Source organism: Podarcis liolepis (genome assembly GCF_965112155.1).
Source record: "Podarcis liolepis genome assembly, chromosome: 5".
Classification (NCBI taxonomy): Eukaryota; Metazoa; Chordata; class Lepidosauria; order Squamata; family Lacertidae; genus Podarcis; species Podarcis liolepis.
The window spans coordinates 58,641,683-58,655,031 of record NC_139556.1 but is presented as its reverse complement, the minus strand read 5'-3'; the positions used below and the strand labels follow the sequence as shown (position 1 = coordinate 58,655,031).

At 41.9% G+C, this 13,349-nt stretch overlaps 1 protein-coding gene across 2 annotated transcripts in view; it reads left to right on the top strand.

Moving 5' to 3' along the window:
* PDCD11 (programmed cell death 11) overlaps window positions 1-13,349 on the top strand; it is a 28,249-nt gene that overhangs the window by 8,093 nt on the left and 6,807 nt on the right. For both annotated transcript variants that reach the window (XM_083505044.1, XM_083505045.1), the window contains exons 9-24: window positions 30-236; window positions 661-785; window positions 1,461-1,521; window positions 2,276-2,422; window positions 3,018-3,269; window positions 3,746-3,889; window positions 4,739-4,933; window positions 5,485-5,655; window positions 6,521-6,740; window positions 7,285-7,437; window positions 7,738-7,853; window positions 8,645-9,159; window positions 9,663-9,725; window positions 10,903-11,011; window positions 11,332-11,421; window positions 12,025-12,127. In XM_083505044.1, coding sequence (XP_083361170.1) covers window positions 30-236; window positions 661-785; window positions 1,461-1,521; window positions 2,276-2,422; window positions 3,018-3,269; window positions 3,746-3,889; window positions 4,739-4,933; window positions 5,485-5,655; window positions 6,521-6,740; window positions 7,285-7,437; window positions 7,738-7,853; window positions 8,645-9,159; window positions 9,663-9,725; window positions 10,903-11,011; window positions 11,332-11,421; window positions 12,025-12,127 — 2,671 coding nt within the window. The remainder of the gene's footprint in view (window positions 1-29; window positions 237-660; window positions 786-1,460; window positions 1,522-2,275; window positions 2,423-3,017; window positions 3,270-3,745; window positions 3,890-4,738; window positions 4,934-5,484; window positions 5,656-6,520; window positions 6,741-7,284; window positions 7,438-7,737; window positions 7,854-8,644; window positions 9,160-9,662; window positions 9,726-10,902; window positions 11,012-11,331; window positions 11,422-12,024; window positions 12,128-13,349) is intronic.

The following is a 13,349-nucleotide window of genomic DNA, read 5'->3' as shown; positions in this document are numbered from 1 at the left end:
TCCCCCCCCCTTTGTGTTTTCCCCGCCAGGTGAAAGCATGCATTCTCTTCAACAATCCTACCTCCAAGGCAATACGCCTATCTCTGCGCCCAGTTTTCCTCCAGCCTGGCACTCAACTTGGCAAGCTGTCTAGTGATCAGATTGGCAGGGTAGTTCCAGACTCCACAGTTGAGACCTTTCTCAAAAAGACTGGTGCCATCTTCAAGCTGGATAGTGGCTGCCTAGCTTTTGCACATGTAAGTAACTCAATGCTGATTGCATCTTCTAGGAGGGTAGACTGTTTCAACCATCATGGCTGATGTTTGGAGAGCAGTACATCAGCACTTTTGCCCGTTACCAATTCAATACATAGATGTGTCTTGGCATCTGTTTGTGAATGTGTTATATGATGTCTTAATTTGTGCTGGAGTATTGAGAAGAGTCCAGAGTCAGAAGGTAGCAAAGAGCTTTTCTAGATTCTTTTGTTGTTTGCTCGCCTTTGTTAGATGCAATCATAACCTCTGTTGTCACATTGTGATTCATATAGGAAGGTAGAATCAGACAGATGCAGCATCTAGGCTTTGCTTTGCTTTCTGGATTAAGGCAAGGTTAATCCTAAACTAGAAAATTGGATTTATAATTTAATCTTCATTTTCTGCACTATCTTTATACCTCTTTCAGATAAAACATCTTTCAGATACTGCCAAATCTTTCAAACCTGCAGCATTCAAGCCTGGAAGCAAGCATAAATGCCGAATTATTGACTACAGCCCAATGGATGATGTGGTGGTGGTGTCTCTCAAACAGTAAGCTTTAGAGTACAATTTGAATGAACCAATCTGAGAAGTGTTTTTATATAATCATATTTCCATGTCTTAAATTCTATGCATAGATGGAACTTCCTTATGCCTGACAGATAATACATTTCAGTTGGGACGTATGTCCCATTGCTTTCAGAACAACTGAGATGGCTACATTATGCACACCTGTGCAGTGGATTGCATCTGCACATTAAAAAAATTGGTTCCATAGGTATCCAAACTTTCTACCTTCAGGTGATATTTTGCTCCTTAAGTTACAAAGGAAATTCTGTTGAGGTCCATTCTAGCATCTGATGAATTTCTGTCCAGGCACATCCATTACCCCACCCCATGTACACCAAGGCCACACCAAGGCTAGATCATGGCACACAATGTGACTGATATTTAGCCCAAAGATACCCTCCCTCATTTAGATCATATATACCAGTTTCATACTGACAGCACAGATATAAAAAGAGCCAGTGTAGTATACAGTGGCAGGCCAGGAACGTAGGAGACCAGGGTTCAAATCCCCTCTTGGCCATGAAGCTCACTTGGTGACCTGTTTAGAAGGGCAGGAGCAAGAATCGGAGGTGGGGGTGAATCAGTTCTCTTTACTCTTTCATCTGTTTCTCTTCCACCACACAGATCAATTTTCACTTCCCTTCTTTTTGTTTGCAGACACATTATTGAGGCTCCATTCCTGAGATACCATGATATTCATCCAGGACAGGTGGTGGAAGTAAGTTCAAGGAGAGAGAAAAATATCCTTGGAATCTTGGTTATCTTGCTGAACAAACCTGAGGCGAGGGCTTTGGTTCAATTTTGTCCAGCAAGTATTTCCTTCTGACTTGTGTGCTTAATGCCTCTTTGAACCTAAATCCTGCTGTGTGACATTAATGGAACGCTATTAATTTCACTGTAGGCTAGCAGAGCCGTTGCATTAGTTGTACGGAAATCAGTCTGGTTTCTGCTACATTCCACAAAGTTACGTGCAATGGATTTGCCTATCATTTAGTCTGTGTAATCATGCTTTGTTTAGATACTTATATGCTGATTTTTAGGGAAACCTTGCCAGGCAGTCTACATAAAAAGATTTAAATAATGAGCATCAATTAGACTGTATGATAAAACAATAAACATAAGCTTCAAGGAGAAATGTAATTATTGAAAGCTAGATCTCTCTTCCCTTCAAGATGGTTCTTAAGTAACGCTGAAGTAGCAGCTGAGGGGAGAGGGACACTTGGGGGCTGGGGTAGCCAATGTGGTGCCCTCCAGATGCCTGCCCAATTTATATCCCAACCTTCCTCCCAAAGGAGTTGTTGGACTGCAGCTCCCATCACCTCTGACTGTTTGTCATGCTGGCTGAGGCTGATGGGAGTTAGAGTCAAAGATTTGGAATGCCCCACATTCACTTCCTCAAAGATAGATGGTGGGCATCTCCTCTTTCTCTTCTAGTTTTCCTTGCTTTCTGATCCCTCGTTCTTTTGGATTAGGGCACGGTGTTGGCTCTGAAGCCCTTTGGCATGCAAGTAAAGGTGACTGAGCACATCAAGGGCCTGGTTCCCCGACTGCATCTGGCAGATGTGCTTCTGAAACAGCCAGAGAAGAAATACAGTGTGGGGAGCACTGTCCGGTGTCGGGTAAGAACTCTCTGTAAGGGACCAATTTGCCCTGCTGTGGTTCTGTGGGTAACATTAGGTTGGCTGTGCAAAACCTAGGTTCAGAATCCCTCTCAGCCATTGTATTTACTGTGTAATCCCTTGGATCAGTTACTATCTCTCAACCTAGCTTATTCAGAGTTGTAGTGAATCTAAAATGGGGACAATGACATGTATTCATAATTTCTAATATTTCTATTTTACCTACTCAGAAGAACTCACTGAGTTCTGTGGGACTTGCTGGCAGGTGTGTAGGATTACAGCCCCACAGGACATTGTCAGCCACATTAGGACCCATGCAGTGGCCTATTTAGCTTGCAGATCAGAGATTCCCCATGCCTATTTTGAATAGTTAAAGAAGTGTTATTCAGGTCCTGTTACAGGATGAGCTCTGCCTCTGACAGCTACCTCCTAACCTTGCATAGCCCTTATTTTTCTAAGCTGATGGGTTGTGCCAGCTGTATTAGGACTGATCCCGTGCGTTCCAAGCTGACATTTTGGACGTTCCTTCATTTTGGTTCAATTGCAGTTTCCTGCCAGTTGGCATACATAATTCCAGTTTCTTCTCCTCCTCCAGGTGCTTTCCTGCAATCCTGAAGCAAGGAAACTCGCTCTGACGCTTAAGAGAACACTTGTCAATTCCAAACTCCCTGCCCTTTCCAGTTTTGAAGATGTAAAGCCAGGCTTGACCACCCACGGTTTTGTTGCCTGTGCTAGGGAGTTTGGCTGCATTGTGAAATTCTACAACGACATAAAGGGCCTTGTCCCCAAAACTGAGCTTGGTGGGGCACCTTCAATTGTTCCTCAGGAAACATTTTATGCAGGCCAGGTAAAAGCTGGGTAAAAGTAAAAAGTCTGATTGTCCTTGATGTAAATTTTTCAGTTGTTAATAGCACTACACATTTGCATAACAGATTTGCATAACATCTTTAATGCACATACATTTGTTTAGTGATAGAACATGAATGGCAGATTATTGTTACTGAATTCGTAGGACCCTTGATATGCTTATGTAGTAGGACATAGCAGTAGTCTCTTTTCCTCTCTTGAAAAACATTTAAATAAAAGATTTTGAACTACTAGTAAAATGACTTACATTTGTTACTTTAACACAGAGAGAGGCATAAAGCCAGTGGAAAGTTACAGAACTTCCACGTTTTATCCAGCTAAAGTGGAGGAAAATGGGTTAGGACCCAGATAGGATGCAGTAGAGGGATGTCTGGGGACACATTCAGGTGGTCCTGTTTTTGAAGTGTGAGAGAGAACATGTCTGCAATATGAAGATTCTTTTGTTTTGCCATTCAGGTGGTCAAAGTGATTGTCTTAAAATGTGAGCCTGAGCAGGAGAGACTGCTGCTGTCATTCAAGCTGACAAATGAAGCACTAGCTGAGGATGGTGGAGAAAAAAAGACTTCAAAGAAGCGAGAAGTAACATATGAAACCGGACGGGTAATTTATTCTAAAAGATGTCCCTTCCCTTTCCCTGTTGACATTCTCCTGAGGATGCTAGGAGCAAAGACAGGAATTTATGATATTTCTAACTTGGGTTTTATTTCATTCAAAATGATCAGATTATCAGTTCATATATCTTAAGAAGGACTATGCTATGGGGTCCCAATTTTAGTACTACTTCATGCAAACATGGAGCATTTCTGTTGGATTTAAACCATTTATTCTAACTTGTTCTGCACATCAGAATAAATGCTCAATCTGGTTGGTCTAGATTTAAATTTAAACATAAATTATTATCTTCACTTTCAACTCCACTCCCATGTTCATCAGTATACCAACACTTTATATTGCTTCATTAATAACCTAAGAAGAAAAATGACTATTGCACTTACTTAATCTAAGCACAACCAGAAGGGCTGCTGATTAGGCATTTAGCGATGCGATGATGAATGTTATCTGTCAACTATATTCTGTCCTGCTCCCCACCTCCTTTTAAAAAATCAATTCACAAACCAAGAACTTATACAATGACCACTAATAATGAACTATTTATTGTAGATATTGCTGCAGATTTATTATGTTATTTTTGTTATATTCAAATAAGAACTGTTTTATTTATTTGTATCGATTATTATTCCTATGATCCTTGTTTATAAAACCCAATAAAAAGTTATTCCAAAAATTAAAAAATGCTCCTAGACTTTAACTTTGATTGTTGAGATGATTTCTTTCTTTTATCTTTTAAGTTGCTTGCATTTTGAGAAACCTTGTTATCCTGGGAATATTGCATTTTAGGCGGTGGTCTTCCACGTATTAAAAAAGTGTCGCCTTTTTTCTCTTGCTCAGATTGTTGATGTAAAAATTCTGAGGAAAAAAGAAGATGGCCTTGAAGTTACAATCTTGCCGGACAATGTTTTCGCCTACCTTTCTACAAATCATCTCTCTGACTATGTGTCCAATAGCAAGTTGTGGTGGTCCTGTCTTAAAGCAGATGATATTCTCCATAGAGTGTTATGCCTCCATGACAAGGGAGGTCATGTTGTATCCTTGTAAAGTCCAGCCAAGCTTGGTGAAATCATTTAGCCATTTTATGTTGTACAACAGCATTAACTTGCATTGCTTTGCATATATTGTCTCCCAGACAAGTGACATTCAAAGATTCTGTGTGTGTCAGTTTTACTCCTCTATGTCTATGCAGTCTGAAGGAAAGAAATTGTCTTAGAAGATTTTTTAGATGGAGGGAGAGTAGTCTTTAGTATCTTCACCACCTTGGTTTTTGGATGAAGCAATTCTTCAGGTTTTTTTTTTTTAAATGGCTGTCTGCCAATTGGGATCCAATGGAATCTTGTTGCTGACAGAACTTTTTCTTTCCCCCCTGCAGAATCTGAATGGAATCAGGCAGTTGGTTGGTTGCAACATGATCTTACTTTTTGGCACAATTATGTCCTACATCCCCTGTGTTATAACAGTCTGCCCACCTCCCCCTCTATGTTGATAGCCATTGGCGAAATGCTTGTTTTGTGGTTGCCAAATAAAACCAAACTACCAGTACGCTCCTTCTCCCCAATTTTATTCCTTGACCCATTGTTTAGACCCTGAGCAGAAAGCAATCGGTGATTTCAGCAATTGAGGAGGAACGGGTGGTGAAGAGCTTTTCAGACATCCAGCCTGGATTGCTGCTGACTGGCTTTGTGAGAAATGTCATGCCTTATGGTGTGTTTGTGGAGTTTCCATATGGTCTGACAGGGCTGGCACCCAAGTCGGTAAGGCATGTTGCGTTGTCCCTGCTAAAATAGGTTTATTCACAGATGTTGAGGAAGAGGTGCTTTCTCGTTGAAATACTCTCTTATGCTGCACTACTCAAGGATCAAAATTCCTGCTGAGAGGAGTTCTCTAGATGGATTTGGGAGTAAGGGCACAAAATAATACATAGGAGTTTCCTGCTTGCAAGTGGTGTGAGAAAACCTGTTTTCTAGTGGTATGTTTTGAACTGCAGGCATTCAAGATGGCCCCCATCTATAGGTAAAGGTTAAGGACCCCTGGGTGATTAAGTTCAGTCAAAGGTGACTGTGCAGTACAGCACTCATCTCGCTTCAGGCCGAGGGAGCCGGCATTGGTCCGCAGACAGCTTTCTGGGTCATGTGGCCAGCATGACTAAACTGCTTCTGGTGCAACCATCCATAGCCATGCCCCCAAAGAGCATAAAACAGTTGTGCTGATCCATATATACACTTGTCGCATTCCCCAAAGAGCAGTAGTACATGGCACAATTTCCGGTTTATTAGCATCAGCTGAATGTCAAAGAATAGATGTTTATAGAACAAATTTGACTTTTAAAACACATTGAACGTTATCCAAAGATCTTCAGCTAGCTGAAAATGCAACCTTTAGTCTTTACTTAGAAAGGCAAACAATCTAGCAATGAAATGTTAATTAGACTGCTAGCATGAAGTAGCTAATAGAGCTGTCTCTAACTCAGCCTAGGTAAAAAAAGGTTTCTTGTTTGGAACTGCTTTGATTGCATTCCTTCCTTTCTGGAAGTCTTGAGGCTGGTGGTGTTGATAGCTCTCTTGCAAAGACACTCTTAAGGAACAGTATTAATTGGTTCTTATCTCCTAATTGCTATAGGCAATGAGTGACAAGTTTGTGACAGACACCAAAGACCATTATGTGGTAGGTCAGACTGTAGTTGCCAAAGTGACCAGCATTGACGAGGAGAAGCAACGCATCCTGCTGTCCCTGAAGGTGTCTGAGTGCTCCTCCGAGGATTCTGTTTCTGAGAGTTTCTGTTTGCTGCACAAATACTTCAAGGAGCTGCAGGAGATCAAGAGTATCAGGAGTGGAAGAGGTAAAGGCTGTCATGATGATAAAAGATGGCCCATGCAAACCTTGTGTTGGCCACATGCACCCAGTGGATGCATGTGAGTGTCCTGGTTTTGGGGAACAGGCTTAGAGCACCTTTTCTCAACATTTTGTCTGAAATCAGGAGGCCTAGGAACTTTTCAAACTTTTATTTAAAGAGAGGTTCAAAGATTCAGTTTCAGGTAAAACATCTAGTCACTCGGGGTGGTTTCCTGCTATGTGTGATTGCCAAGTGGGTTTTGCTTAACTTGCAGTTGGAGAAAGATTACATTTCTTTGACTGGCACTTTGTTTCTGGGTGACTGGCTCATTTGCTATGAGCTTAAAAGACCCCATTTTTTCCTTCCATTTTCATATTGACTTAAAGATACAGTAAGAAAGTTACTTTCAGGCACCAGAGCATAATTCCTCAAAATAAGGGAATCCACTCATTTTTAATAGTTAATCCTTCTTATACTTACTCTGACTTTCTATAGTTCAGCGATGAAACATCAAGTTGCAAATGGGACTTAGTTCTTTCTTTATCCTCAGATGATGTCGGTGTGGTTCAAAAAGTCTGTGAATTAAAACCTGGGCAGAAGCTGATGCTGACGGCTCGCAAAATCAACACTGATGGTTCAGCACTATTTGATAGCACCTCTGTTTCTGGCTTGACTATAATGGCTACTCATAGTCACCTTGGAGGTAGAACATACTTTGTGGTCTTTCCCCCCCTTGTCTACTTTGTCCTGATATACTATATTTTGCTCTTTGGGTTGGAAACAAATAATTGATTGCAAAGAGTGGAGTCTTTTTTAACAGTCTTAGCAGCAGAAGTGTGTCTTGAGACCTGAGTGAATTCTTAGTTTTTCTCCTGACTCAGCTATCAGTGATGTAATGTAAATAAATAGTGTCTCTTACTGAAGTACTGAAATGCAGTTGCTTCATTTTGCCCCAGTTATATCAAGCAATAATCTTATGGTGCGTGTTTGTTTGTTTTTAAAGGCAAAAATATTGTCCAGGGTGAAAAAACAAGAGCTGTGGTTCTCTGCATTGATTCCCTAGAATCAAAGGTCTATATGTCGCTTAGAGAGGAGTTGCTGTCGCCCAAGCCTAAGAAGGTATGATTAGCCTGAATTGGCTTTTAGGCTGGATACTAACCTGTGTAGCTGGTTAATAACAGAGTCATAGAAGAGAGGTTCATAGAATACCATAGAAATGAGCCACATATGAAGAGATTTCAATGGAATAACCAAGCCAGGGGTGGTTGACCCACCCGCCAGAGAGCTGTTTTTGCTTCCTAGTCAAATTTTTCTGCCTCCAGCAGCAGCAAAGAGAAAGTCAAAGTAGACACAGTGTGGGGAGGAGAGATATTGGTGTGCATCCTGTGTGTCTGTACAAGAGTGATGTATAGCCTTGATTACCACTTGCATATGATCCCTGGAGGACTGGGCAAAGGTGAATACAGTCCTTGGGACCAAAACAATTGGTTAGCTTATATTCAGATGTCAGGGGGCCATAATGAGGAGGAGGGAGCAGCTTTCCCTTCCGGTGTCCTAGAAGGAATAACTGGGTTTAAGCTGCAACTTCTTCAATATTATTTGATCCTTAGGAAAAATTGATCACCTGTTAGGCACACATCTGAGAAAACCCCAGGGAGTGTTGGCGTTTTCTGCTTTTGCCTAGGAATTCAGCTGGGGCCTAAAAACGAAAAAATGTTGTGTCCTGAGAATTTCCTGGAAATTCCCTGGAAAGTGCATTGCTGGAGTTTTTCTGATGAGGGTAAAACATCGGTCAGGAATGCTTTTAAATAATCGATTTAAGCCTTGGGCCAAAATGGCTGCTGAAGTCTGTACCAGGTTTTGTGTGTGAGTGAGTGACTTTCTCTGGATGTTATTTCTGTGTTTTTCAGTTAAAACAGAACTCTCAGCACCAAGCCATCGTGCAGCATGTGGCTGCAGAGCATGCAGTTGTTTCATTGGTAGGAAACGGCCAGCTGGTTGCCATACCTGTGGCTTCCCACTTCAATGACACTTTCCGCTTTGATTCTGAAAAACTGAAAGTGGGACAGTCGGTCCTAGTGGTTCTGAAAACTCTCCAGGCAGGTGACTGTGGGCTCTTACTTGCTGTTCGAGATCAGAAGAAGAGAAAGGCTGTAATCAGGTCACGGCATGAATCTGAAACACTTGGGGAAACCTCGGCCATTGTGAATCACTCGCTGTGCTTGGGAGATGTGGTCAAAGGAACTGTCAAGTCAATCAAGCCTACTCATGTACTAGTGGCAATTAATGATCAGCTGATCGGCTCCATTCATGCATCCCAGATCCTGGATAAAGTTTCCATAGGCACCTTTCCAACATCAGTGCTAAGAGTTGGGCAGCAGTTGACTGCTCGGGTGATTGGGGGCAAAGACATTAAAAATCACAGGTAAGATCCCCCCAAGCTTCTAAGTGCCTTTTCTGAGTTTTAGCCAATTACTAAATTTTAGTTCAATGTTCTAGCAGGCACAGAACTTTCCAGATCTATGTCCTAAGTGCAAGTGTTGTCCTCATGCATTTATTGCCCTGTTAATAGTTTTCAGTCCAAGTCAGGCAATTAAAGCATAGTCACTTGTCTCTCTTCCTACCTGAATATAGACCCATTTCCATCTACAGCTGACAAGGAGGCAACTTGCTATTCTCTGTTGGAGAGAGGTTACCCAGAGTGGGTTTTCTCTTCCCACTCACTCTAGAAGCACAATTTCGCAAATTTAAGGAAACACTCACTTTTGTGTGGAAAAGACCCCTTCCAGTTTTAGTCCTGCATGCTCAGAGAGTGATTATTTCCCCCACTAGAGCAGATAAAGAGGGAACTTTGAAAAACTATCAAATACTGAAGCGCCACTTACAACTGGAGTAAGAATGATGTGCTAATCTGCTCTTAATTTTTAGGTATTTGCCCATCACCCATCCCCATTTTACCCGTACCTGCCCAGAGCTCAGCATCCGACCAAGGTAAGATAGCCTTTAGATACTTTGTTTGATGAGGTTTTACAACATGTTAAATGCTAACAGATACACCTATCCAAGCGTCTCCTGGTCTGAATGTTAGTCAGTGACAGAGTAGGGGTTCTCTACATAAAATTCTGCATCTTGGAACATATTGCACAAATATGTTAGACACAAGTGACAATTTGCTTAATTTTAATGATTCTGGCATTATTATTATTAAATAATAATAATAATAATAATAATAATAGATTATACCCCACCCACCCAGCTGGGTTTCCCCAGCCACTCTGGGTGGCTCCCAACAGATTAAAAGCCGAATAAAACATTCAGATCTTGAAGACAAGAGAAGTTCTTGGTGGGTGCTAGGATTGTAGTATACAGTACATTGAAGGGAGGCAGCCTGGAGTTTTACAGATAGGAAATCTTGGATTGGTTGGCAAATGCTTGGACCTAGAAATATTGGAAGGGAGCAGGGAGTGGATCTCAAGCTGTTCCCCCTCTAAGGATACATGGATCTATAGAGACTGTCTAGAACATGTCTGGTGATCAAGCTATTGTAGAATGATGGTTTTAATTTTAAGTTGCTCCTCTTTTTTCCAGATAAGATGGTAGGCAGTTCCCACCACTTTCCCCTCTCTTATCTTCAGCCCCCCAACCATATCCCACACCATTCCCAAGGGCCCTCCAATGCCCACAAGCAATTTCCTTGGGGTGGGAGTTTATTGAGCTGCAGTAGGAGACATGCAAAAGCATGTTCTGTGAACTCTTTTTTACTCAGAGCCAATTCATTCTAAATCATGGGAAATGTCTGTAGATCTCCAGCATCCTTGTTGAGAATTGGCCAGTCCTGTAACACACATCCTGGTATGTGTCTTGTGCATTGTGCCCCTTGCTTTTGATTGCCGACTTAAAATTGGGAGTCCTGTGTTCTCCATGAGCTTGGATAGGAGACACTTTGATCAGGGACAGGGGAAATATTGACATGTCAAAGCAAAGAAGCTAAGGGCATAACTGGGGTGGGTGGGTGCTATTGGGCTGTTGTTTTTATTTTTATTATGTATTTTGTGATTTTATATCTTGATTTTATTCTGTTAACCGCCCTGGGACCCCCGGGTATAGGGCGGTATATAAATTCAGTAAATAAATATAAATAAATAAATAAATCTCCACTTTCAATCAGTGAGCTGTCTGGAGAAAGCAAAACTGCCCTGGGTCCAGAAGATGGCAATCCGGAAGAAATACTGAAACCCTTTAAGCCTGGGCAGACGGTGACATGCTTTGTTAAGAAGGTGAGGCCTAAAACTTCTCTACCTTTGCGTAGCAAGTGCTTTCCCATCCCCCTTCGTTTTAAAAAGTTGGGCCAGTCTTCACTGTAGATTTGGGAAGCATGACATACTTCAGAATACTATGGGTTGATGCAATTTCCCAATGGGGTATAGTGTCCAAAATGTGTGGTTGTATGTGTGTCCATAAGCTCTTGTTTCACTTGGGTTGGGGAGGTTGATGTGGAAATTCTGGAATTTCTTACGAGGGAATGCATGGTAAAAGCTGGACTCTGTCTTTTCTAGTGAAGAGTGTTTTATTTTCTCCTGTTTGCTTCTTTTCTTAGTACGCTGCTGCAAATAAATGGCTGGAGGTGGAGGTCACCCCTAACATTAGAGGGAGAGTTCAACAGTTGCTACTTTCCCTTCGACCCACGGTAAGTAATTGCCAAGGAATGAAGGGCACAGGACTCTTCTATGCAGGAGGCTACGCTCAATAACATGAAAATCTGCAGTAAAGAAACAGAAGCATTAAAATGTTGGAAGTGTGTTGTCCTGGCTATTACCAGAGACATAGCCATGTTAGTCAAACAAAGTCTTATAGCCTTTTTTTTAAAGGCTAACCAATTTATTATGACATAACCTCTATATGCCATAATAAATTTGTTAGGCTTTACAAAGCCAAAAGGATACATCCTTGGGATTGTTATTTTTTCTCCAAGTTAAGCTTTAAGAATTCTACAGCCATATAAAAGCCTAGTTACATAGTCAATAGCAGCCACAACAAGGGTTGCTTCTTTCAGGATAAGAGGAGCATAAGGCTTTTTTTGTTCAGATTTTCACTGGAAAGGGAAATCAGGGCATTTCCCAAATAAGTACACAATTTGAAACCTTAACTATTTCACAGTGGTTTTTATGAAGAGCTAAACGCTAGCCCAGTCCCGTCCCCCCGCCCCATGCATCACCACTATTGGGAATTCTTCACAGGCACAATTAAATGGTTGGATGATGGTAAAGATCAGGTCATTCTCTCCCAACAGGTCTTAAAACACGCAGGGAAACACTTCAGAAATGGACAAGCTTTGGCTGCAACGGTGACCGGCTCTGATGTCACTGAAACTAAGCTCCATCTGTCACTTACAGGTATGATGAGAAGAGAGCGCCACAACATTAATATCCCAGAAAGAGACGGTCAGTGACAGTCGCTCTCCATCTAGTTATCAGAGGCTTATAAACCCAATTCCATAGGCTCACAATAACTCTGATCCTGTAGTTCCTTGTATGTGAAAAGCTTCAGATGTGCCATGGAATTCTTGAGCATAAAGGGCTTTCCATTTACTCCAGTGTTGTCTCTCTCTCTCACACACACACAGCCCCATGTTCATATCCACACTGTACGCATGTAAATGCCTCTGTGGCATTGTAATAAACAGGGAAGGCCATGCTAATACGCTTGCAGAAAGTGGGGCCAGGCTGTATGTCAGTCAAAGTGAATGGATGAGTAATCATTTTGTCGCTCTTGATGATGATGCCTTTAGTAGTAGGGGCTTGTCTACGTCATCAAAAGTGGCACAGCTAGAGGATGAGCAACCAAATGCTGAGCAGTGGCTGCTGGTCATAGGACTTGCCTTTATACCAAGTCAGACCAACTGTCCATTTAGCTCAGCATCGTCTACACGGACTGGCAGTGGCCCTCCAGGGTTTCGGGCAGCTGTACCTAATGATGCCAGAACTTGAACCTGAGACCGTCTGCGTGCAAAGCACATGTTCTCTACCACTGAACTACGACCCTTCCCATGTTGGTTGTGAGTGCTGGAGACAGTATTCCTCCAGATCCCGACTGCTGGGAGAAACAAGCAAGAGAATGTTGTTGTATTCATATCCTGCTTGCAAGCTTCCCTTAGGCACCTGGCTCACCACTGTGAGGAATGGGATGCTGGACTAAGTAGAGGCTTACATCTGATCTGACAGGGCTGCTCTTCTTGTTCTGTTTTTGTCTCTCCTGTTGTGGTTCTGACAAAGTTTGAAAGACAGTGTTTTTGTCAGTGTTTATGTGCAAGGCAGGGAGAGTATATTTCTTTGTTACTATTAGAAATCAAATATAGTCCCCAGAGTGGCTGGGGAAACCCAGCCAGATGGGCGGGGTATAAATAATAAATTATTATTATTATTATAGTCCTTCCCTGTGTGCCAGTAAAGTTCCTGGTGCAATTTGTACTAGGGACTGGATTAGGTCCTCTGTATGTGGGAATTGATCGTAGATGCACTTGGGGTTCAGGATCCAGACTGACAACCTTTAAGTGTACTGTATAAGTAGGCCATAGGGGAGTGTGGTATTATAATATCTGACTTGATCTGTTTGAAC